This window comes from Choloepus didactylus, chromosome 21 (assembly GCF_015220235.1).
Source record: "Choloepus didactylus isolate mChoDid1 chromosome 21, mChoDid1.pri, whole genome shotgun sequence".
Lineage (NCBI taxonomy): Eukaryota > Metazoa > Chordata > Mammalia > Pilosa > Megalonychidae > Choloepus > Choloepus didactylus.
Genome location: NC_051327.1, coordinates 44,973,895 through 45,000,292, shown reverse-complemented (window position 1 = coordinate 45,000,292; position 26,398 = coordinate 44,973,895). Strand labels below are relative to the sequence as shown.

At 37.2% G+C, this 26,398-nt stretch overlaps 1 protein-coding gene across 4 annotated transcripts in view; it reads right to left on the bottom strand.

Moving 5' to 3' along the window:
• Positions 1-26,398, bottom strand: part of PDXDC1 (pyridoxal dependent decarboxylase domain containing 1) — an 84,165-nt gene that overhangs the window by 35,630 nt on the left and 22,137 nt on the right. For 3 of the 4 annotated variants that reach the window (XM_037814140.1, XM_037814136.1, XM_037814137.1), the window contains exons 2-6: positions 11,193-11,266; positions 10,611-10,676; positions 5,890-5,970; positions 4,063-4,209; positions 3,333-3,522 (exon numbers count right to left, since the gene is read on the bottom strand). In XM_037814140.1, coding sequence (XP_037670068.1) covers positions 3,333-3,522; positions 4,063-4,209; positions 5,890-5,970; positions 10,611-10,676; positions 11,193-11,266 — 558 coding nt within the window. The remainder of the gene's footprint in view (positions 1-3,332; positions 3,523-4,062; positions 4,210-5,889; positions 5,971-10,610; positions 10,677-11,192; positions 11,267-26,398) is intronic. The other variant, XM_037814138.1, reaches the window with a different exon arrangement.

The following is a 26,398-nucleotide window of genomic DNA, read 5'->3' as shown; positions in this document are numbered from 1 at the left end:
TTAATGAATATAGATGCAAAAATCCTCAACAAAATACTTGCAAATCTAACCCAACAGCATATTAAAAGAATTATATACCATGACCAAGTTGATTTTATTCCAGGTATGCAAGGATGGTTAAACATAAGAAAATCAATTAATGCAATACACCACATTAACAAATTAAAAGGGAATAACCATGTGATCACCTCGATTGAGACAGAAAAGGCATCTGACAAATTTCAGCATCCTTTCATGATAAAAACACTTCAAAAGGTAGGAATCGGAAACTTCCTCAATATGATAAAGGGCATATATGAAAAATTCACAGCTAACATTATACTCAATGATGAGAGACTGAAAGCTTTCCTTTTAAGATCAGGGACATGACAAGGATGCCTACTGTCACCGCTGCTATTCAACACTGTGCTAGAGGTTCTAGCCAGAACAATTAGGCAAGAAAAAGAAATAAAACATCCGATTTGGAAGGGAAGAAGTAAAACTGTCACTGTTTGCAGATGACATAACCCTATATTTAGAAAATCCAGAAAAAATGACAGCAAAGCTACTTGAGCTAACAAATGAAGTCAATAAAGTGGCAGGATACAAGATCAACACACAAAAATCAATGGTATTTCCAGACATTAGTAATGAGCTACCCAAGGAGGTAATCAAGAAAAATATTCCATTTACAATAGCATGTAAAAGAATCAAATATCTAGGAAAAAAACTTAACCAAGGATGTAAAGGACATGTACACAGAAAACTACAAAAACATTGCTAAAAGAAATAAAAAAAAGAACCTGAATAAAGGAAAGACATTCCATGTTCATGGATTGGAAGGCTAAATGTCATTAAGATGTCAATTCTACCCAGATTGATCTACAAATTCACTGCAATTCCGATCAGAATTTCAACAGACTACTATGCAGAAATGGAAAATCTAATTATTAATTTTATTTAGAAGGGAAAGGGGCCTTGAATAGCTAAAAATATCTTGAAAAAGAATGAAGTGGTTTCCTGATTTTAAAGCATGTTTTAAAGCCACAATAGTCAAAACAGCATGGTACTGGCAAAGAGATAAACATATTGATCAATGGAATTGAATTGAGAGTTCAGAAATAGACTCTCAGCTCTATGGTCAATTGATTTTTGATAAGGCTCCCAAGTCCACTCAACTGGGACTGAACAGTCTCTTCAGTAAATGGTGTTGGGAGACCTGGATATCCACAACCAAAAGAATAAAAGAAGACCCCTGTCTCACACCCTCTTCATAAAGTAATTCAGAATGGATCAAAGATCTAAATGTAAGAAGCAGTACCATAAAACTCCTAGAAGAAAATATAAGGAAACATCTTCAAGATCTAGGAACAGGCAGTAGTTTCTTAGACCTTACATCTAAAGCACAAGCATCAAAAGAAAAAATAGATAAATGGGAAGTCCTCAAAATGAATACTTCAGTGCTTCAAAGGACTTTGTCAAAAGGATGAAAAGGCAATCGACCCAATGGGAGAAAATATTTGGAAACCACATACCTGATAAGGGTTTGATAATCAGAATATATAAAGAAATCCTACAACTCAACAATAAAAAGACAAAAAACCCAATTTTAAAAATGGGCAAAAGACATGAATAGACATTTTTCCAAAGAGGAAATACAGACGGCTAAAGAGCAAATGAAAAGATGCTTACCTTCACTAGCAATTAGGGAAATGCAAATCAAAGCCACAGTGAGCTATCATCTCACACCTATTAGAATGGCCACTGTTAAACAAACAGGAAACTACAAATATTGGAGATGATATAGAGAAATTGGAACACTTATTCTCTGCTGCTGGGAATGTAAAATGGTACAGCGGCTGTGGAGGATGGCTGGCAGTTCCTCAAGAAGCTAAGTTCAGAGTTGCCTTACAACTTGGCAATCCCACTACTCCCAGGAAATTCCCAGAGTATTTGAAAGCAGGGACACGAACAGACATTTGCACACTGATGATCATAAAGGCATTATTCACAATTGCCAAAAGATAGAAACAACCCAAGTACTCATCAACAGATGAATGGATACACAAAATGTGGCATACACATATGATGGAATACTATGCAGCAATAAGAAGGAATGAAGTCCTGAAGCATGTGACAACATGGATGAACCTTGAGGACATTACATTAAGTGAAATAAGTCAGACACAAAAAGACAAATATTGTATGCTCTCACCGATATGAACTAATTATAATATATAAACTCATAGGCATAAAATATAGAATATAGGTTACCAGGATATAGACTAAGGCTTAATATGTGTAGAATGCTTCACTGGGTTGAACTTAAATGGAAATGGACAGAGGTTATGATAGCATGTTATTGTAAGAATAATTAACAATGCTAAATGGTGTGTGAATGTAGTGGAAGGGGGACGTTTAGAGTCATGTGTGTTACCCGAAGGAAAGTTAGAGGTTAAAACATGGGAATATGTAACACAGTGTATTTGTGGTAGACAATGTCTGTGATTAACTGCACAAATATTAAAAAGTTCTTTCAAGCACTACAGCAAATGTATGACACTATTACAAGGAGTTAATAATAGAGGGTTGGTTATATGGGGAAAAATGTACTTATTGCAACCTATGGACTACAGTTAACAGTAATATTTTAATCAACAGTAACAAATATACCACCCAAATAGTATGGGTCAATAATCAGGGGGGATAATGGGTATAAGATTTGGTTTTCTTTTTTCCTTTTATTTCTTTTCTGGAGTAATAAAAATGTTCTAAAATTGATCATGGTGATGTATGCACAATTATGTGATGATACTGTGAGCCAGTGATTGTATACTTCAGATGGTTTGAATGGTGTGTGAATCTCTCTCAATAAAATTGCATTAAAAATAATAATAAATAAATACTAAATGAAACTTGGGGGAAAAAACAAAAACATCACAGTGAGATACCACCAGTGAAGGAGTATGATGGAGACATTACAAATAAACTTTACTTTCATGGAGTATATTATACTTTAAAATGCTCGTGTAAGTGAAAAAAGGCCAGGTACGATCATGTAAAAACATGCATATACTCTTTGATTAAAGTCTAGAAAGAAATAAAGTAAAAAGTTTACTGTGGCTACCTGTAGGCAATTAAAAAATTTATATCTTTCAGATATTCTTCAGTTCTAATTTCATTAGCATGCATTTATATTTTTTACAATGACAAAACAAGTATTTAAAAAAAAAAGTTATCTTCCTTTTACCAGAAAAGAACAGCCGCTAGCATGATGAGTCTACACCCTTTAAAAAGTTTTAGGACACAACAAAACATTGCTTCTTTAAAATATCCACCTTATACCACATTACCTGATTACAAAGATATTGGCCCAGGCCAGGCCTAGCAGCAGCACTAAGATATATAACAGGTTTTTTGTTATATAACACATTAAATCCATCCACTACGAAGTCTTCATAGCGAGAATGAATGGCAAGCCTACAGATCTTTGCAAGTCCCTCTCTTTCTTCTTCGTGGAAATAAGCACAGCCATTTTCATACCTGTAAGAGACACCCACATATCAATGTGTTCTTATTTCTTGTTAACCCACATGACATAAACCATAAACCTGTGTCTTTTACTAAATCTGACAAAGGTAATTCCTCAATAATGTCAATGTTATCTCAGTACAAAGCAAATTATAATTTCATAATATATTCTCATCTTCCTTATGACATAATTTCCTTTCTACTAATGTACAGCTAATAATTTGACTAAAACTATTTGAATTCAAATCATTACTCTATCTTCTTTTAATATGTAACAATTAGTAATCCTAAAAATAAATAACTGCTGACATTAAAACCTTACGTCCTTATATTCTAAGTTCTTTACATATATTCATTAACTAATTTAATCCTCCCAACAATTCCATGTAACAGATACTAATACTATCCCCATTTGATAGATGAGGATTAAGAGATTAAGAAATCCTTCCGAGAGAGAGCCAGATTTGAATCAGATTTGGAAAAAAGATGTCTCACAATCTATACCTGACTCATAAATGTCTACCTAAAACTAAAAATTCATAATGTCTTTACCTGAATATTCTGCATAGCCATAAGGTAGTATCCGAAAGTATCCTAGTTGTAAGTTTTCTCAGTTTCTCTTTGTCCAGAGTTGAAATATAAGCTCCAAGACTATGGCCCAACAATGCTATATGACCTTGTTCTCCAATATTCTGGATTCTGTTAATCAAAATTCATTATTTAAAAAAATTACCAGAATCAAGGCATGTAGTTACTAGGAAATAAAACTTGGAGACACAGTACTCCACAGAAATTTCTGACAGAGTAGAAACCTACTTAATGGCCCATAAGGCAGTAATTAAGATAAATTTTGAAAATTGAATACATATATGATATTGATAGTTTGGGGAGAAAAATATTTTTAAACTCCAAGTCCTAGGAGACATAGCCTTCTTTTCATTGATATAAAAACATACAAACTTTTTCTGAATAATTTTCTCTTAAAATCTTTTTCAAAAATTAAATGCCAGCCTTAAGAACTATGGAGGGCAGAGCTGAGATAAAATGCACAGAAAATTGTTTTTAAGAATCACTAACTGAAGATTAATTCCCTGCATTAACTAGCTATTTATAACAACAATACAATAAATTCAAGGAGAATTAGGTACTATTTTATATACCTAAAAGGGATTTACTAACTGCAAATCAATAAGAAAAAGACAAAGAATCAAACAGAATAGTAAGCAAAAGACAGCTCATAGAAAAGGAAATACAAATGGGTCTTAAAAAATAAAAAGTCACTAACCTTGTTCATAATAAGAAAAAAGGCAAATTACAACTATGCTGAAATATCATTTCTCCACCTATCAGATTTGCAAAGATCCTTAAGTCTGACAACACCCTTGCAGGCAAGGTGTGGGGAAAGAGGTACTCTCATACATTGCTGGTGAGACTGTGAACCGGCACAACCTCCTTACAGGGACATTTGGCAATATCTATCAAATTACAAATGTACATACTATTTGACCCAGCAGTCCCACTTCCAGGACTTTATTATAGACATCCTTGCTTCTATGAGAAATGGATGGTTATTTGCTGCAACAATATTTATAAAAGTAAAACATTAATATGAAACTAAGTAAATAAAATATGGTTCATCTGTTCAAAGTAAACCTAAACAGCTCTAAAAAAAGAAGAAAGCTCCTTACGTGCTGATAGACAATAAACTTACAAGAAAAAGGCAAGATGCAGAACAATATGTAGAGTATCTATGAACTGGAGGAGTAGGTACAGATGGTTTTCTTGTATGTGTGTGTGTACAGATACACATACATAAAACATCTCTGGAAGGATACATAAGAATCTGGTAAAATGTCCCCCTCTAGAGAAGAGAACCACGTAGGAAGGCAGATGTAGGAAGGAAAATTCTCTATCTTTTTTTATCTTTTGAATTTGGAATCAGGAAAATGAAAGCATTATTTATTCAAAAAAATAAATTTAAAGAGAAAATGAAACTAAATAAACAGATAAACAAAACAAATGGATAACCCATAGACAATGTGGACTGCCACCCAACCAATTCAGGTGCAACAATTCTTAGCAACCACAAAGAAAGCAGAAAAGCACATAGCAGTTGTTCTTTGGTCTCTTGCCAGCCCCTAAGGCAACTATATCATAATAAATATAGAATTTAGTTTTAATAAATACAGTACCTTCATTTTACAAGATATCTTAAGTCTGAGATATGCCACTCAAAAAGAAAATATAAACATAATTTTAATACTATATGTAACTCAATGAAACATAGCTTATTATTTGAGCAACTTGTAAAATTACAATCAGTCTTGAAATTAAGAACACATATACTTTCAAAGAGAAGCTGCAACCATTCTCCATTACCGGCAACTCTGGGGCTCCTCATCTTCATCTCCGTGAATCAGATTCTGAACCAACTGGAGGATGCTCACCATATCTTGTCCACTGCAGAATAAAAGAAAGTTGATGGGCTGGTGGAATTAGCACACATCACCCCCACAACTCTCCCACTATTTCGCTCATCCAAATTAGCTTTGATAAAGATTTTTTAAATTGAGTAGCTCCAAGAGAAAGAATACGTATTGAAATACAGTATGCAACTTTTATTTATTATTTTTTTTGTTTTTTTTGTTTGTTTGTTTAAAAAGCAATTTATTTTAAATTGAGGTAAAATACACATAACACAAAAATCACTTAACCATTTTAAGTGGCCAATTCTTTGACACCGAGTACGTCGACAAGACTGTGTACCTCTCTCCGCTCTCTATTTCTAGGCTATTTTCAACATCCCAAACCACAGCTCACTCTCATTTAGCAATAACCCTGCCCCGCTGCCCGGGTCAGCACTGCTCTGCTCTGTCTCTGGATCTGCTTCTTCTAATGTTTCACATGAGAGACCTCAAACAGTATCCGTCCTCCGTGCCAGGCTTATTTCACTCGACATGACGTCTCCAAGGTCTGTCCACGTAGTGGCCTGTCCCACACTGCACTTACTTCGCGGCCGAGTGACCTCCCGTCTCGTGCCCGGGCCCGTGTGCTTCTCCGTCGTCTGTGGCCAGCACTGGGCTGCTCCCCTGTGACTCCCGCACCCGGCGCTGCTGTCAACACTGGGGCACAGACGGCCATCCCGGGCCCTGCTGCCAGCGCTTTGGGGCAAATACCTGCGAGTGGCATCCCTGGGCCACATGGTGATTCTATGCTGAATTTTCTGAGGAACTGACAGACTGTTTTCCACGGCACCTGCACCATTTTACGTTGCCATCAACGACGTATGGGCTTTCCCATTTCTCCGCATCCTCATCAACATTTGTTACTTTCAGTTTTTTTCATAATAGCCATCCTACTGGGTGTGATGTGGTATCTCAATTTAGTTATAATTGGCATGTCTCTCCCATGGCTAATAATGTTGCGCATCTTTTCATGTATTTATGGCCATCTGAGTATCTTTGGAATTCTATTGGCCCACTTTTTAGTTGGTTGTCTTTTTGTTGTTCAGTTGTAGGAGTGCTCTATATATTAAAGATATTAAACCTCTATCAGATACCAGGTTTCCAAATATTTTCTCCCATTCTGTACTCTGTCTTCTCAATTTTTTGATAATATGCTTTAATGCAGAAAAATTTTTCATTTTGATGAAGTCCATTTTATCTTTTTTTAAAAATTGCTTGTGCTTTGGTGTACAATCTAAAAACCCATTACAATTACTACATTACTGTCTTTTTAATAAGTGGCTTTTTTTTGGTAATTTAACATTTTTATTCCCCTTTCTTTCCTTTTCTCTATATTTTTCAGTTATTTTCTTAGTGGCTACCTTTGTAATTACAATGAACATCTTAAACTAATAACAACCTAACTTGATGAGTACCAACTTTGTTTCAGGAGTACACACACTCCCTCTTCCTGTATGTCTCCAACCCTCCCCATTTTTATCATTAATGTCTCAGATTATATAAAAACCTGAAATTATGAACTGAATTTTTTTAAAATTAAATTCAGTTTTATTGAAATATATTCACATACCATACAATCATCCAGTGTACAATCAACTGTTCACAGTACCATCATATAGTCATGCATTCATCACCCCAACCTATTTTTTAACATTTTCCTTACACCAGAAAGAATCAGAATAAGTATAAAAAATAAAAGTAAAAAAGAACACCCAAATCATCCACCCCATCCCACCCTACTTTTCATTCAGTTTTTGTCCCCATTTTTTTTACTCATCCATCCATACACTAGATAAAGGGAGTGTGATCCACAAGGTTTTCACAATCACACTGTCACTTCTTGTAAGCTACACTGTTATACAATCATCTTCAAGAATCCAGACTACTGGGTTGGAGTTTGACAGTTTCAGGTATTTACTTCTACTATTCCAAAACATTAAAACCTAAGAGGTATTATCTATATAGTGCATAAGAATGTCCACCAGAGTGACCTCTTGACTCCATTTGGAATACCTCAGCCACTGAAACTTTATTTCGTTTCATTTTGTATCCCCCTTTTGATCAAAAAGATATTCTCAATCCCACGATGCCGAAGCCAGATTCATCCTCAGGAGTCATATCCCGCATTGCCAGGGAGATTTACACCCCTGGGAGTCAGGTCCCATACAGGGGGGAGGGCAGTGAGTTCACCTGCCGAGATGGTTTAGTTAGAGTGAGAGAGAGCGGGCCACATCTGAGGAACAAAGAGGTACTCAGGGGGAGACTCTTAGGCACAATTATATGCAAGTTTAGCCTCTCCCTTGCAGTAAGGAGCTTCATAAGGGCAAGTCCCACGATAGAGGGCTTGGCACATAAAACGGCCACTCCTCAATGTCTGTGACAGCATCAGCATCAGTCCAGGTGAGGAAGTCCAACTCTTCTGCATTTTCCCCCAGTTCCTCAGGGGGACCCTGCAAATATATTTTTATTCTCTGCCCAAATTACTTTGGGATGTGTCACTATTTCACTCTAACCTATACAAACCTACCATATCTCACTTCCTATTCAAAGTTCTGTGTAATTGTGGCGTTTGAACAAACTGACTGTAGAGTTATACTGTTTAGAAAATATAGATCCTGCACCAAATAGACATCTCTTCCCTTGGTCTCACATGGAAGTTGAAGTTTTAAAACACAGTTTCGACCTTTACCCTTTGGCCCGGTTTGCCCTAGTCTTAACCAGATCTGCTTCATTCATATCACTAATTGAAGTCTGGGCTCTTTTTCAGCTTTTTTTTTTTTTTTTAACAGTTGCTTTATGTGCTAATACTGACATTCCTATCTGCCGAGCTCTAGCGCTGGGTTTCAGGTGTCACAGAGATACCCAACTGAACTGAATTCTTAATATAAGCTTCCCTGTGATGAATTAAATCTTCTACCTAAATAGGAGTTTGAATTTTTAAAACTTCGCCAGCATTGCTTTAGCAATATTTCTATACCTCTTAATTTGAATCTTGGAATACAAGACAAAGAATATTTAATAAGCATATTATAAGAGCCAAAAGCCCCTATAAGATGTTGGAAGGTCACCAAAGCAGCAAGAATACTCCATTGCCATTGGTATAGCTAGTTTCCTTCCATGTAGGAATCTTATGTAAGAATCAATTATTACCACCTCTCCACCCCTCAAGCTGTGAAACTTGAGATCTGCTTAATGTGTAAACAGATTTATTTCTATTCAAGATATGTTACTAAATGCTCATTACACTAGGTGAAAACTCTTATAAGAAAAATATGAATAGCTAAAGTAGTAAGCAATGGCAAGGCAACTTGTAGCACATTAATAAGAACATGACTAATAAAAAGTTCTCTTTCGAAAAAGCAGCACTGTCCAAACAATGCCCCAAAACTCATCCTCCACAAGGTGCTGACCCACAAGCAAGAGAGACTCTGTTCTTTAGGGTATTATGTAGAGATCAGGACAAACAGGGGCCCTTGAGGCAGACTTGGGTACTTAGTGCTTCAAACTTGCAAAGCCCCTATGTTATAGAATGGCGGAGAGGACGCAATCAGACAGTACATATAAAGCATTTAACACCATGCCTGGCATATTATTAGTCTCAATAAATGTTGTATCATTAAGTGTGAATACCCCTGACCAAGTGGCTTTAATGCATTACCATTCTGAGAATTACAGACATTCTTGGTATTATTTTTTTTTTTAGGGCAACTTCAGTAGAAACAAGAACAAATAAACCTCAAACCCACTGATCCTCTTTAGTAGTAGTGCTGGGATGAGGCCTCTTATAGGATTTGGTTCCTGTTTTGAGTTGTAGGAAGCACTTTACACCTAGACAGCTTCAAATTAGCACTATGCATGCTGCAAGTAGGAGTGACACTATTTTCGAATATTAATCACTGGGTGTGTGAGATATGATATTTGTTGACACACTGTGATCCTTTCTCCATACATTTCCTTTGCAATCCTGTACATATTTACATCCAAGTCAAAGGATAATTTAAGGGTGTTGTATTATTTAGCTACATGCAGCTTCCTGGTTATAAAAGACAAAAAGTAAGCTTTTATGAGGGAAGTGGGGTGGGACTTTAATTCCAGACTGACTGCTAACATCCTGTGAAAATTTAGTCAGATACTTACTTATTTTCCTGATCTTTTCCCTGCTATTTCAAACCAAAAAAGACTTGACAGATTTCCTTTAGTTGCCAAAAAAATAAATCAGTCTGCCAATAAAATGATTAAAGCTGACATTTTGCTTTCATTTACTATATATAAAATGATAAATTTTATGAAATTAAAATATCTCTCACAATAGAACTCAGTCTACCAAATAGATTACAGGTTTCAAGAGATGAACTAAGTACAATATTTCAGTAATAATAAAAAATGCACGCAATGCTTTTGAGTCATGAGGTTGTATTAAATTCTGCCCAGGAACAAGGGAAGACGGGGGAGGATCAACATTATCACCAACCAGCCAATGGCATTTCAGTTTTCTAATATTATACTGTATATAACTTTATTTAAATTTGCTTTATACTCATTAAAACTAAAATTGTAAATCAATAGATGATACAATCTTGGCTTAAAAAGAATTTTACAATCTACCTAAAGTTACTTATCTTCACTGACACCTACCTGCCCTGGAGTGGCCCTGGAATGTCCCCTGATATGAGCATCTTTTTATTTTCCTCCTCTGTTCTCCTAATTCAAAGGAAATAAAAAAACTGTTTACTTGATTTATCATACCAAGTTTCTAACATTTGAGCATGCAAACATGTGATCATTTAAAACACAGGACTTAGGATTTAAAACACATTTATCACCCTCCCCACACCAGCTCCCAGTTTTGGGTATAATTTGAATTTCAGGGAAAAGAAAACAACACAAAAGGGATAATACTTCAACCTATTTCCTGGTTAGCAGATGCTCTTCAAAACCTGACTATATAGTAAGAAGTATTTATAGATTCAAATGCATATTAGGTAAATGAAATTCTTAATAGCACTGAAAATTGTAAGTCTTCCCTTTCAATTTCAAAATCCTTTAATTATAAATATAAAGCATCTTCTACCCAAGACAAATACCAATTTTAATGTTGACCAAAGCTAAGTATGACACTCTGAATCCAAGAGGTGTCTGACAGAAGAAAACCAGTACCACCAGTTTTACAACAGGTTAAACATGTTTACCAGGATCACTTTGGTTCCACATGCTCACCTTTGACTATCCTCTAGCATCTTCATTGCTTCCTTCAAGTTTTTTCCCATTTCAGCTAATGTGGGGTCTGCTATCTGGGAAAAAAGCCAAAAAAAAAAAAAAACAAAGTTAAATTTTAATAATCTCTATGATTTCTGCAAAATAATTCATCCAGAAAAGTTAAATGCACTCCAAATTTTCTTCAGGATTTATTATAAAATACAAAGATTATAATGTACATGCTTGAGTAGAAAACTTCCAACAGTACAAAAATGTAACGTAAGAAGTCCTCTAGTCTCACTTCCCAAGGAAAGGCACTTTTAAATTTGACATACATATTTCCAAATTTTAATCTTACGTATATACATTTCTGCAATTTTCTGTTTTCTATTTTTTAACAAATATGGTTCTATGTCAGTATATATACTTCACTCTTCTTAGTAATTACACCTATTTTCATTCAATGATGTACCACAGTTCACTTAACAAGTCTTGGATTAATGGACCCTTAGGTTATTCCAGTTTTCCAATATTAGAAGCAAGGTCCAGAAAGGCATGTACAGTATTTGTTTTACCCATTGTGGTAGGCTGCAAAATAGCCCCCAAAAGATATCCAAGTCCGAATTGTTGCAACCTGTGAACATTACCTTATATGGCAGTCACCGCAGATGTGATTAATTTAAGGATTTTGAGAAGGCGGAGATTATGCTAAATTATCTGCGTAGGTCCTAAATGCAACCACAAGTATCCTCATAAGAGAGGCAAAGGGAGATTTGACACCATGCGCTCAGAGGAAAAGGCCATGTGAAGATGGAACAGAGAGGGATTTCAAGATTTGAAGATTGGAGTGATGCAGCCAGAAGCCAAGGAATACTGGCAGCCACCAGAAGCTGGAAGAGGCAAGGATCCTCCTCTAGGAGTCTCAGAAGAGAGAGTGCCCTGCAGACACCTTGAATTCAGCCCAGTGATACTTATTTCAGACTTCTGTCCTCTGGAACTACGAAAGAATAATAGTTCTGCTGTTTTAAGCCACCCAGTCTGTGCTAATTTGTTACAGCAGCCATAGGATACTAATAGACCCATACATAAGCAAATGCTTCGAAAACAGAGCCTATCCCTGGAAGCTTACACAAGGGGATAATAGGAACTAGCTCTGGAGAATAGAGCTGGGTAGATAGGCACAGGGTTCCTTGAGGGTCTTAACACTTCATACCCTTTGTTCCTCTTGAATTTTGTACCATGAGTACATCTATCTTCATTCAAATATTAAACAAAAACAATTTTTTTAAATCCTTGCAGAATTAACACATAGACTTATCTTCCTTTCTTCTTTAATCTCTACAGTGGTTTGGGGGGAGAAAATCTTGTTGTCTTGAATCTCTATATAATACAAAATGTTATAGAAGATCTCTCTTTTGTTCCCTTCTTACTCTTCAAGTGTGCCTATAGAAGGCAGGAGGACCTGTATCTACCTTCTTTTCTCTTCATATCACCTACTGTACCTGGTAATATCTTACATAGAGTGTGCAATAACTGTGTATTACATTTAGTACTAAGTTAACGCATTTTTTTTAAATTTTTAATTTTGAAATAATTTCAAACATATAGGACAGTTACAAGTACAATACAAACCCCATACAGAGAACTCCAACCCCCCCCACCCCAGCTATCCGTATCTACCAATTTTATATCTTCCTTCCTCCCTCCCTTCCTTCCTTCCTCCCTTCCCCTCTTTCTTTCAACTGTATCTATTATCCTTCTATCAATTATCTATCTACTCATTTATTATCTTCTGAACATTTGAGAGCAGTTTGCATATATCATACTCCCTGAAATCATAACACTTCCATGTACATTTCCTATGAACAAGGATATTCACTTATGTTATTAACTGCAGTTAATTCAAGAAAATTAATATGGATATAAAACTTAAATTCTAAATTCCAATTTTTCCTTATGCCCCCTTTGAGCTTTTCTCCTCCATTCTTAGATCCAATCCAGTATCATATATTGCACTGATTGTCATTAACTCTTAATTAACTTTTTTTAAATTAACTATATCAAAAAAGAATTTTTTTTAAAAGATATACAATAAAAAAATATTTCAAACAAACCATAACAAGGGAGTAAGAAAAAGACAACCAACCCAACATAACTACTTTAATTCCAACACGCTCCCACTCCACCCCAAGAAAACAACCCAATATAGCAACATTTCTGTGAACCTGCTCCCACCATACCCATCAGAAAACAACAAACCATAGTCATTCCTGGGCATTCCCAGAATGCCAAACCCACCCACCATAGCTTATCTATTCTTATCGGGTTATCTTTCCTCCTTCATTAACTGCTCTCTATCACTAGTTCCCCTACATTCTACATTATAAACCATTTATTTAAGGAGTGTGTTGTTTAACCTCCACGTGACCGTGAATTTTCTAAGTCTCTGATGGTTATCGACCTCTAATAGCATTCCACTGTGGTCAGAGAATGCACCCTGAACAAGCTCAATCTTCCTAAACCCACTGAGGCTTGTTTTATGTCCCAGCACACAGTCCACTCAGGAGAAAGTTCCGTGATCACCAGAGAAGAACGTGCATCCTGGTGACCTGGGATGCGACATTCCACACATGTCCATCAAAACCAATTCATCCATTAGATTGTTTAGGTTTTCAATTTCCTTATTGGTCTTCTGTCTGGTTGATCTATCTATAGGAGAGAGTGATGTGTTGAAGTCTCCCACAATTATTGTGGAAACATCAATTGCTTCCTTTAATTTTGCCAGTGTTTGTCTCATGTATTTTGTGGCACCATCATTGGATGCATAAACATTTATGATTGTTATTTCTTCTTGTTGAATTTCCTTTGTTAGCATGTAGTGGCCTTCTTTATCTCTCATAACATCCTTGCATTTAAAGTCTATTTTATCTCAGATTCATATTGCTACTTCTGCTTTCTTTTGGCTGTAGCTTGCATGAAATATTTTTTCCATCCTTTCACTTTCAATTTCTTGTGTCCTGTGTCTAAGATGAGTCTCTTGTAGGCAACATATTGATGGTCCATATTTTTGATCCATTCTGCCAATCTATATCTTTTAATTGCGGAGTTTAATCCATTTACATTCCATGTTGTTACTGTGAAGGCATTTCTTGAATCAGCCATACTATCCTTTAGTTTATGTTTGTCATATGTATTTTTTCCCTCTCTCTCTTAATGTCCTTTAATGAACCAATACTGAATCTCTTTAGTACTGGACCTTTGTTCATATCTCTCCCTTTCTTTGTTTCTCTGTCGGTAGGGCTTCCTTTAGTATCTGAAGTAGGGCAGGTCTTTTATTAGCAAAATCTCTCAGCATTTGTTTATATGTGAAAAATTTAAACTCTACCTCAAATTTGAAGGAGAGTTTTGCTGGATAAAGTATTCTTGGTAGGAAATTTTTTTCCCTCAGAATTTTAAATATGTCATGCCACTGCCTTCTCGCCTCCATGGTGGCCACTGAGTAGTCACTACTTGGTCTTACGTTGTTTCCTTTGTATGTGGTGAACTGCTTTTCTCTTGCTGCTTTCAGAACTTGCTCCTTTTCTTCAGTATTTGACAGTCTGATTAGAATATGTCTCGGAGTGGGTTTATTTGGATTTATTCTATTTGGAGTTCACTGGGCATTTATGCTTTGTGTATTTATATTGTGTAGAAGGTTTGGGAAGTTTTCCCCAATAATTTCTTTGAATACTCTTTCTAGACCTTTACCCTTCTCTTCCCCTTCTGGGACACCAATGAGTCTTATATTTGGATGATTTATTTTATCTATCATCCCTGAGGTCCATTTCGATATTTTTTATTTTTTCCCCCATTCTTTTCTCTTTCATTTTCTGTTCTGTGGTCCTCGAGGTCACTGATTCATTGTTCGGCTTCCACTAGTCTTGTACTATGAGTATCCAGAATCTTTTCAATTTGGTCAAGTTTCTTTTATTTCCCTAAGATCACCTATTTTTTTATTTACTCTTGCTATTTCTTCTTTTTGCTACTCTAGGGTCTTCTTCATGTCCTTTATATCCTGTGCCATGCTCTTCATGTCCTTTATATCCTGTGCCATGCTCTGATTGTTTGTCTTTAGTTCTTTGATTAATTTCTCCAAGTACTGTGTCTCCTCTGATCTTTTGATTTGGGTGTTTCAGTTTGGGTTATCCTTATTGTCTGGTTTTATAATATGCTTTAAAATTTTCTGTTGTTTTTGGCCTCTTGGCATTTGCTTTACTTGATAGGGTTCTTTTAGGATATGTAGTATTATTCAAAGATGAATCTCTAATTTGTCAGATCTACAGGTTGGTGGCGTACACTTTCTCTAACTAACCAGTAGATGGCATCCGCGAGTCACCTATTCCCCTCAAGTCAGTTCTCCCCAACTTTGTCTTTGTGGTATGTGGGGGTCTGATTCTTGTGAGGTCCAACTGGTGCACCAACTTTGGGTGTGTTGTTAGTGCTGTCCACCTTGAATATGGGGCATGTTTCTGAGTGGTTAGGGAGAGAGGGCAGCTTCAACAATCAAACCTCCCAGGTGTTCCTGGAGATTTAAGGCTGTTGCAAGAGTCTAAACCGTCATTTCAGTCTTGTCAAAGATTGTCTCTGACACTAACTCACAAGTCTTTGGTATTGGCATATGGTCCCTGGGATTTCTGAGTGGGTCCCTCTTCCAAGCCGTGTCCTTCTAGGGCCTCTACTGAGGGAAGGTTGTGCTACATCACAAGTGCGTGCTGTCCCTCAAGGGAAGTTCTGGGCCGCCAGGCCGTGTAAGGGCATTCCCAGCCTGCTGAAAGGATGGCTGAATGGGGAGTGTTAATTTCCCCCTTTTCACACAGCTCTGCCTTCCCAGCTCCAGGACAATTACCTGCGAGTGCATGAAAAGCTACTGTCCATGCCCGATATTGTGGCGTGTACGTGTGTTGCTGGAAACACTTCCTGTCACACTGGGTTTTTTGGTGCTGCTCTGGCCTGTGGCTCTGGTGCCGGGCAGGAGCATTCCCAGCCCACCAGGAAGACGGCTGCAAGGGGCGTGTTTTTTTTCCCCTTTTGGTTCACCTCTGCCTTCCTTACTCTGAGACAATGAGTAGCGGGTGCGCAAAAGGCTATCTTCCACACCAGATAGTGAGGCATTTGCACAGCCTGTTCCTGCCATGCTTCACCATGCGGTTCTCACTGCTGTATCTGCGGCCACTTTTGGGTTTTGTTTTTTTTTTTAATTCAATTTTATTGAAATATGTTCACATACCATGCAGTCATCCATGGTATACAATCAACTGTTCACAGTACGATCATACAGTTATTTATTCATCACCACAATCTATTCCTGAACATTTTCCTTACATCAGAAAGAATCAGAATAAGAATAAAAAATAAAAGTAAAAGAACACCCAAACCATCCCCCCCAACCCACCCTATTTGTCATTTAGTTTTTGTCCCCACTTTTCCACTCATCCATCCACACAGTAGACAAAGGGAGTGTGAGCCACAAGGCCTTCACAATCACACACTGTCACCCCTTGTAATCTACATTATTATACAATCACCTTCAGGAGTCCAGACTACTGGGTTGGAGTTTGGTAGTTTCAGGTATTTACTTCTATCTATTCCAATACATTAAAACCTAAGAGGTATTATCTATACAGTGCATAAGAATGTCCACCAGAGTGACCTCCCAACTCCATTTGAAATCTCTCAGTCACTGAAAGTATTTTGTCTCATTTTGCATCCCCCTTTTGGTCAAGAAGATATTCTCAATCCTATGACACTGGGTCCAGATTCATCCCGGGGAGTCATATCCCGCATTGCCAGGGAGATTTACACCCCTGGGAGTCGGGTCCCACATAGCAGGGAGGGCAGTGAGTTCACCTGATGAGGTGGCTCAGTTAGAGAGAGAGAGGGCCACATCTGAGTAACAAAGAGGTACTCAGGAGGAGACTCTCAGGCACAATTATACACAAGTTTAGCCTCTCCTTTGCAGTAACAAGCCCCACAAGGGCAAGTCCCTTGACAGAGGGCTCAGCACATCAAACCGCCAGTCCCAATGTTTGTGACAACATCAACACCAGTACAGATGAAGAAGTCCAACACTTCTGCACCTTCCCCCACCTCCTCAGGGGCTGGGGGGGGGGGGGCAGCTGTAAATATATTTTTTATTCTCTGCCCAAATTACTTTGGGATGTGTCACTATTTCACTCTAACCTATACCAACCCACCATATCTCACTTCGTATTCAAAGCTCCATGCAATCGTGGTGTTTGAACAAACCGACCATAGAGTTATACTGTTTAGAAAATATAGATCCTGCACCAAATAGACATCTCTTCCCTTGGTCTCACATGGAAGTTGAAGTTTTAAAACACAGTCAGTTTCAACCTTTACCCTTTGGCCTGGTTTGCCCTAGTCTTAATCAGATCTGCTCCATTCATACCACTAATTGAAGTCTGGGCTCTTTTTCAGCTTTTTTTTTAACAGTTGCTATATGCACTAATACTGACATTCATATCTGCCGAGCTCTAGCTCCCGGTTTCAGATGTCTCAGAGATACACATTGTTCCAGAGACCAATCAGGTTATACACTAAGGGATCAGCATCTCAAAGTTTAGAGATAGGCATTATAATTCAGGAATAGAGTTGACTGCTGTAAGAGCTTACAATCTAGAGACCATTACAATAATCAAGTCCATGTTAGGCTATGTTCTAAGATTCAATTCTGAGTTTACACATTATAGTTAGTCCATATTGGCTAGGCACTATAGTGCCTGCCTTTATTTCTGGAGTACTTCACTCAAATACTGTGTACAGGATCCATTCACCTCGTTGTGTGTCTCACAGCTTCACTCCTCGCAGTTGCTCAATATTCCATTGTATGCATATGCCACAGTTCACCATTCTGTTTCTCAGTCTATGTACCCTTAGGTCACCTCCACCCATTGCAAATCATGATTGCTGCCTCCATGAACACCAGTTTGCAAATGTCCATTCATCTCTCTACTCTCAGGTCTTCAAATGACATACCCTATAATGAGGTTGCAGGACCTTATGGTCCCCACATACTTAACTTTTTGTGGAACCACACACTGACCTTCAAAAAGGCTACACCATTCTACCTGCTCATCAACAGTAAATAGGTACATCCCTCTCACCATGTTTTCTCCAACACTTTTACTCCTATATATATTTTTTCCTACAATTTTATAGAATTATATTCACATACCATACATTCATCCACAGTGCACAATCAGTTGTTCATGGTGAGTTTTTTTTAAAACAGAACTAGTCCACCTCCAAATGCCAACCCTTGTTGGCCACAGCGTGGCTGCCGGATATTCAGCGGCTTACTCACTTGTTTCAGAATGCAGACTCCCAGTTTCACCAAGTGCACGGTCCCTGTGGATTTATCAGACCTTGTCCAGCTGGTGCATCACTGGAACTGGTGTTCTGGGTCACTTTCTGGCTTTTATCTAGTATTTTTCACGGAGGTGTTTTTTTGCCCTGTCTCTCCTAGCCGCCATCTTAGTTTCTCTCTATATTAGCTCTTTAAATACTGTTCCATCTAGTGAAGCCCATGCAAATATTTTTTTTGCAGTGAGGGGTTATGAACTAGTTATGAAATGAAAGACAACATATAATTTTAAAGTAGTGCACCTGCAGTCTCAATACTCAGAGAATGCTACGAAAGTATTGCATTCTTTTCCTACCAATGAACATATTTGAATACATTTTCCCTTATTTAAATCTTGAATAAAGTGATCTAACTGAAAACCTGGGGCCTACTAGGAACAATTTCATGAAAAGAGGTCCCTTTATTAACAAAAAAGTCAACAGATTTCCGACCACTCTTTCGGAGGCCAGCTGGTATTTAGTCTGTTTCCTCTCCATTATCTTTCCTACCATTCCTTAAGCAAGCCAACCCAGGTTGTAAACATTGACCACAACAACTATTCTTTGGCACCTCCTCAAAGTTAAGAGGGCTTAGCCAGAGGTGGGTTTCTAGATGTAAGTGCGGTGTTTTCAGATGCTTTTCTAGGACAGGAAGTTGCAGTCAACACAGACTTCTGCATTGGACTCCTAGGACCTGGGTCACCCTGGGGTCCCTGAGCCTTAATGAGGCTTGCAGCAACTACATATTAAAAATAAAAACAACAAAAAGCAACAAAGCATTTGCAGAGTGTGTCTATCCACATATACTTTGTAATTACAAAACTGATATATGCTCATTGATGAGAATTCAGAAACAGTTATACATTTTATTAGACTGCAAATTTTAAATTATATTTCCCCTATTGTTGATTCTGCTGTGTAATGAAATGGAGTCTGTATTTTTGTTGCAATTATAGCTAAAAAGGATGCATGGAATGGCTTAATGCAATTTCAAGGTTTGTAAGGAGAACAATTCAATTGTATGTATGATAACTGTCACAGAACTGAGACTTTAAAAGGCAGCTAACTCACTTTGTAAAACAAGAAGCCCCACTGTTCATCCCTTTATGATCAATTTTTCAAGAATCATTTTTATACTAGATGATTTCCAACACTTTTGGTCAGGAAGAGGTATTAAAATGCCCTGGCACTCAGAAGAAAGAATATTAAACATGTAATATTAATATATTATTATCTAAATCTCACAATTTAAATGATGGAGAAAAAAAATCAAGAGTCAAATACAAAGTGAAGTAATAAAGGAAATCAAGGAACAATTCTCAAGTTTTCAAAAAAGTCAGTAGGAAATTATGTTTATCTGGAATATAGTTGCATGGATTAATGAAAAAAATCACTTATTTTTGCTTCTGGCTACAATAATGCAAATTCAGTATGACATAACATTGGTACAATTCCTACTTTTATTATTTGAAATACATTCTATTTTCTATTTTAGTTTTTTGTTTTTTTTTTTAGCTCCTGCCATGACCTGCTCAATTGATTTGACATCACCAATATAGGATATAACCTGCAGTTTGAAAAACATACCATTTTAATGGATGTGCCCAATTACTTATAATGGGATAATCATTTGCTAATAAAGTTTATTTATTTTACTACTATGAAGTTGTTTACCATAACCTTTCAACAGTGGAAACTGTGGTAGAAAAATACTAAAAGGATCTCTGGTACTTAAGATTTGAGAACCAATGAACCTAAGTCACTTAAAAAATTCTCTTGGTGTTCAACCATGAAATCAAGCTCTTGGGTATACATTTTCTTCAGTTAAACCAATTTACCTAAGTGTGACTTTAAAAAAATTATATATTTATATTTACATAAATTAGGGAAAAATAAATACCTCACCCCAAATTCACACATTATCGAGTTAGCACAAATCTAAGTTTTTTTTTTAAAGGTGGAGGGCTACCTCTCTGATCTGATCAGGGACCCACTACAATGGGGCACAAGGGAATTTTTTAGAGAGAAGGAAATGGTCAATACTTTGATCATGCTGGTGATTATATGACTGCATACATCTGCCAAAACACAAACTGTACAATTAAAATGGGTAAATTTTATTGCATGTAAACTGTTCCTCAATTTAAAAAAGGGGAGGGTGAATTGATTTAAAGTCAATTAAAAAAAAACTTTTAAGTAAATATTGGTACAATGATGTGACAAAAATCACAAAGAAGTACATGTGTAACTGCTGTTAGGAAATATGGAACTAAATCTTCAAAGAGAAGCAGCCTCCAGAAAAGGAAAAAAAAAAAGGAAGTCTAAAATGTAATTTTGAAAGATGTATAAATCTTAACATTCATCAATAAGGAAGTACATAACTCTGTAATTTCAATAAACAATTTTTTCAGGGAGGAAAGTTTGGGGGGGCTCTAGGGCTACTGAAAGAAGAAAAATTAAAGCATGAGAGAGTACCAGCTGCTCAGATCAGACAGAAAACCTTGGTGTTATCAAATTCTATACAAATGTATCAGACATATGAAACAGTCACTGTTTACTGTGAAGACTGTGTCACTATTTGATGACCACCACCTTTCTTCAACTGATCAAAGCCATTAGACAAAGCCCCAAACTCTGTTTCTAATTTATAAACTACTCTCACCTTCCACAGTTTTCTAACAACGTTAAGCTAGGTAGTGATACCATGCAACCATCACTTCTCCAAAAATCATATATTATCCTCCCAGATGAAAACAAGTATATCTGCTGTCCAACACTACTTAAACAAATGCCCCGAATATTACATATCTACCTATCTCTGAGTAATAAGAACACAGCAGCAATTGCTCCAGGAAAACAACTGTTCCTTACGAGTGAAGGATGAGAGAAAAGGAAAGGGATTCTCCAAGTTAATATAGTGCCTTGCAAATCAGGCACTGATTTCAAGAGAACAGTATTTAATTAAGAACCAGGTACTTTCGGCTCTTTCTGTCTTCTAAGAATTGGTTACTCTTTTAAAATCTTATATTTAACTATCATGGACTGTATGCTTGACTGTGTCTGTGAGAACATACTATAATTATTGGCTCATTAAGCACCATAATATTCCTAGTTGAAAAGGGATGTGCAAGTATTGTATAAGGTGTAACTATTAGTGTTAACCTCACAAATTCCTAAGAAGAGAGGCAGAAAAGAACAAATGGGAAAGAGAAAGGCAAGAATACACAACAGGGAGTAAAAAAGGCAGCAAAATTAACACCAGATCAAACTTTAGTCAGAGAAGTATGTGGGAAAAAGAGGGAAAAAAACAGGATCCAAATCACTTGCCTTAAGATATACGCTGGGAATGCTAGGGATCTAAGTCTAAGTTTCAAAAATTGTATTCCTAGAGGTTACTACTTCTGAGGAATCATTTCACTTTGATGTTTTATCATGAGTAAAGCTTCCAAATAACACCACTGATGGAAAACTATCACAAAACAGGCAATTTCTATTTGTAAAAGGTTTACTAGATTATTTGGAATCACATATTTAGCATCATTCTGGAACAAAAAGAAAACTGCTTAAAGGAAACCATGCTATAGTCACTGAAAATAACTCCTTCACTGAGATAAGCTTCCTAAAGGGAATGTTTCCTAGGATGCAATAGTAAGAGATCAAATCAGAAGAATAAAGCTCTTCATTATCCTTATCAGTATCATTATATTCAAAATTGGATTGGATTTATGAAGAATTAGTTAATATTGCCTACTTTATCTTAAAAACAATAAGAGTAATTCTGAAGAAAGGAAACCAAACATTCCTGAAGCCTCTGTGTATCTTCAGAACTTTACGGTTGAACCACATTATAATGCCAATACTAAAGTGTTTTTAACATGCAAAACAGCAACTTCACAGCGGGGAAAAAAGAGAGATACCATGGCAGAACTGTTGGCAAGACCTGCACATACTCAATCCAGTTTCTCTTGGCTGAACCACTTAAATACAAAATGGACTTTGCCAAATGGACCCACCTTTCTGGATTGACCCCATATGGGTCCCTGGTGCAGGATAATACCCTAACAGGGAAGAAACCATAGTCAGAAAAGCCTCACAGAAAAAAAAAAAGCGGGGGGAGGGTGGGGTACTGAACTGCTGTACGACACAACAGACCTGAGAACTGAAAAGTGTAAGGAAAAGGGGGCAATGAGTGAGGGAGAGAATTTAACAAATCATAGGAGCTCAGAGGAAACTTCTGCATCAAAACAAATGGAACAGTTCAAGATTCTTGGAAAAGGAACAGAGAAAAGGAAGCTTCCTCCTGGAGGTGAAACACTACACAATTTAAGTGCAATCTTAAAAACTGTACCACATTCGAAGGGCAACAATTAGATAAAGAAGAGCTGAGGAAATCTGAAGGGTTAAACATGAGCTACTCTAAAGGTCCAGAATACACTGGACCAAAGGTTAAAGAATAGCCTTAACACAAAGGCAATCAACAACAAAACTCTAGACAAGAAGGAAAAACAGACCTTCAGAGTTAACTCATCAAGATAATCAGATGCCCAGAAATCAGCAAAAAATTACAAGCCATACTAAGAAAGAGGAAAATATGGCTCAGTCAAGGCAACAAATTAAAACTTCAGAAGAAACACAGAATTTAGAACAACTAATCAAAGAAATACAAACAAGTATCCTAAATCAATTTAAGGAAATGAAGGAAAATTTGGATACAGACCTAAAGGATATGAAGATGACAATGTGAAGAGATGAGGCAAGATGGTGGAGTGGTAAGCTGTGGAATCTAGTTATTTCTTTAGAGCAGCTGGTAAACAGCCAGGAACTGTATGGAATAGACACTTCAGGATCTTCTGTGACCAGATACACATCATATGCCAGTGTGGAATGGGTGGAACGGTAGAGATCACAGCAAAAAACTGCCTCCCAAGTATGGCAGACTGTCATGGAGCTGGTTCCCCAAAGGAAAAAGAAACAGTCTATGCTGGGAGCAAGAAGGGGTTCAACCTGGCACCGAGTGCAGAATTAATTAACAAATTCAGACCGCTGAATAAAAGCTCTAAGCACAGATAAAGCAGGAGCAGGCACCAAAGGAGTCAGGAGGAATCTGTTTGGCAGAAAGGAGGCAGGGCAGACAACAACAACAACAACAACAACAACAACAACAACAACAACAACAACAACAGAGACTTTAGGAGTCAGAGGTGTTCAGAATACTGGAAAATGGCTGGATTCCAAGAAAAAGCAAATAGAGACAGCTACCAAATTGGGTTCTGGCTTCCAAACCTGGGGAGGTGGGGAAAGGGTAGAATTAAGAATTCAAGTTGTCTAAGAGTAACTATTCAGGAGGAACAGATAAGAGCTTAAAGGGCTTATCTTTAAACAGCCCATACCAGGACTGAGAAAACTTGGGAGCTGGGGAAAGGCCTTGAAACGGGTTTTCTTTCCTTCTTTTTTTTTCCTTTTTTAGTCTTTTTGTTTTTGGAAATAACTATTCTAAGTAGCTCATTACAGAAAGCCTCAGATATTTGTAATTGGACCCTGGATCCAGGCAAGGGTGGAGCTAAGATAGGTCTGAGAGACAAAGCAATGAGTCTAGTGGGGGAGACAACTCCCTAAAGGAAACAACTTCTCCAAGACAATGGGGGCAGGGCCTAGTTCAAGTGGTGGCTCTCCCTCAGAGAACTCAGACCCCAAGGGCTGGAAAACAGAAACCAGCTTAAGTCAGCCATGCCCCTGGCAGGGACAGGGTCTGCAGAGAATTAAAGGCACCTGTGGCACCTCTTTACACTAGCAGGGAACTGCAGTCTGACAAGCACCACCTGCTGTACAGGATAGGAAAAGCACAGAGTCTAGAGGCTTCACAGGAGGGTCTGACAATCTCAGGGTCTCTTTCTCAAGGAAACTCCATATCCCCCTCCTGAGAATGGGCCTGTCTGGACCGGGTAAATCTGATTGGGGTCAAGCATATCTGTGGAGACCTTCTCAAAAAAGGTTACATAGAGGCAGGGCAAGAACCAGAAAAACAAGAGGTGAAAAATTCTGATCAACTAAACAGAAGGTATGTTAGAGGTCTAGAATAAGATGAGCTGAACACCAAAGGATAGAGAACAAAGCCAAGCAACAAGAAAACGCTATGTAAAAGAGTGAAAATGAGTTCCAGAATAAACTAAACAGGAAAATCAGGTGCCCAGACAGCTAAAAATAACAAGCCATACTAGGAAACATAAAAATATGGACCAGCCAAAGAAACACACTAACACTTCAACTAAGATATAGGAATTGAAACAACTAATTAATAATCAAACAAATCTCCTAAATCAATTCAAAAATCAAATCAACGAGCTGAGGGAAGATATGGCAAGAGATGAAGGATATAAAGAAGAAATTGGGTGAACATAAGGAGGAACCTGTAAGTTTGAAAACACAAATTGCAGAACTTATGGGAATGAAGGGCACAACAGAAGAGATGAAAAACACAATGGAGACTTACAACACCAGATTTGAAGAGGCAGAAGAAAGAATAAGTGAACTGGAAGACAGGACATCTGAAATCCTACACACAAAGGAACAGATAGGGAAAAGAATGGAAAAATATGAGCAGGGTCTTAGGGAACTGAATGACAACATGAAGCGCATGAATAGACTTGGTATGGGTATCCCAGAAGGAGAAGAGAATGGGAAAGGGGCAGAAAGATAATAGAAGAAATAATCACTGAAAATTTCCAACTCGTCTGAAAAACATAAAATTATAGATTCTAGAAGTGCAGCCTACCTCAAACAGAATAATCCCAATAGACCTATTCCAAGACACTGATCAGACTGTCCAAAGTCAAAGACAAAGCAAGAATTCTAAAAGCACCAAGAGAAAAGCGAACCACTACATACAAGGGAAGCTTGATAAGACTATGTACAGATATCTCCACAGAAGCAATGGAGGCAAGAAGGCAGGGGTATGATATATTTAAGGTACTAGGGTAGAAAAACTGCCAATCAAGAATTCTATATCTGGCAAAATTGTCTTTCAAAAAAGAGAGAGAGATTAAAATATTTTCAGACAAACAGACACTGTGAGAGTGTGAACAAGACACCTGCACTTCAGGAAATACTAATGGGAATGCTACAGGCTGATGGAAAAGACAGGAGAGAGAGATTTAGAGAAGAGTGTAGAAATTAAGACTATCAGGAAGGGTAAAAAGAGACAGAGGAAAAATAACATGACATATAGAAACCAAAAGACAAAATGGTAAAGTACTGCCCTTATAGTAATAACACTAAATGTTAATGGATTAAACTCCCCAATAAAAGACACAGAGTGGGAGAATGGATTATAAAACAAGACCCATCTATATGCTGTCAACAAGAAACTCACTTTAGAAACAAGGACAAAAATAGGCTGAAAGTGAAAGGTTGGGGAAAGATATTTCACACTAACAACAACCAGAAAAAAAAGTGGGAATAGCTATATTAATATCAGACAAATTAAACTTCAAATGTAAAACAATTAACAGAGATGAAGAAGGATACTATATATTAATAAAAGGGACAAGTTATCAAGAAAACATAACAATCATAAATATTTATGCACCAAGCCAAAGTGCCCCCAAATTCATTAGGCAAACACTGACAACAATGAAGGAAGAAGCAGATACCTCTACATAGTTGGAGACTTCAACACAATGCTCTCATCAATGGATAGAACATCTAGACACAGGATCAATTAAGGAAATAGAGATGTTGAATTGTACAATGAATGACCTAGACTTGGCAGACATTTATAGAACACTACACCCCACAACTGCAAGATACACATTGTTCTCAAGTGCTCA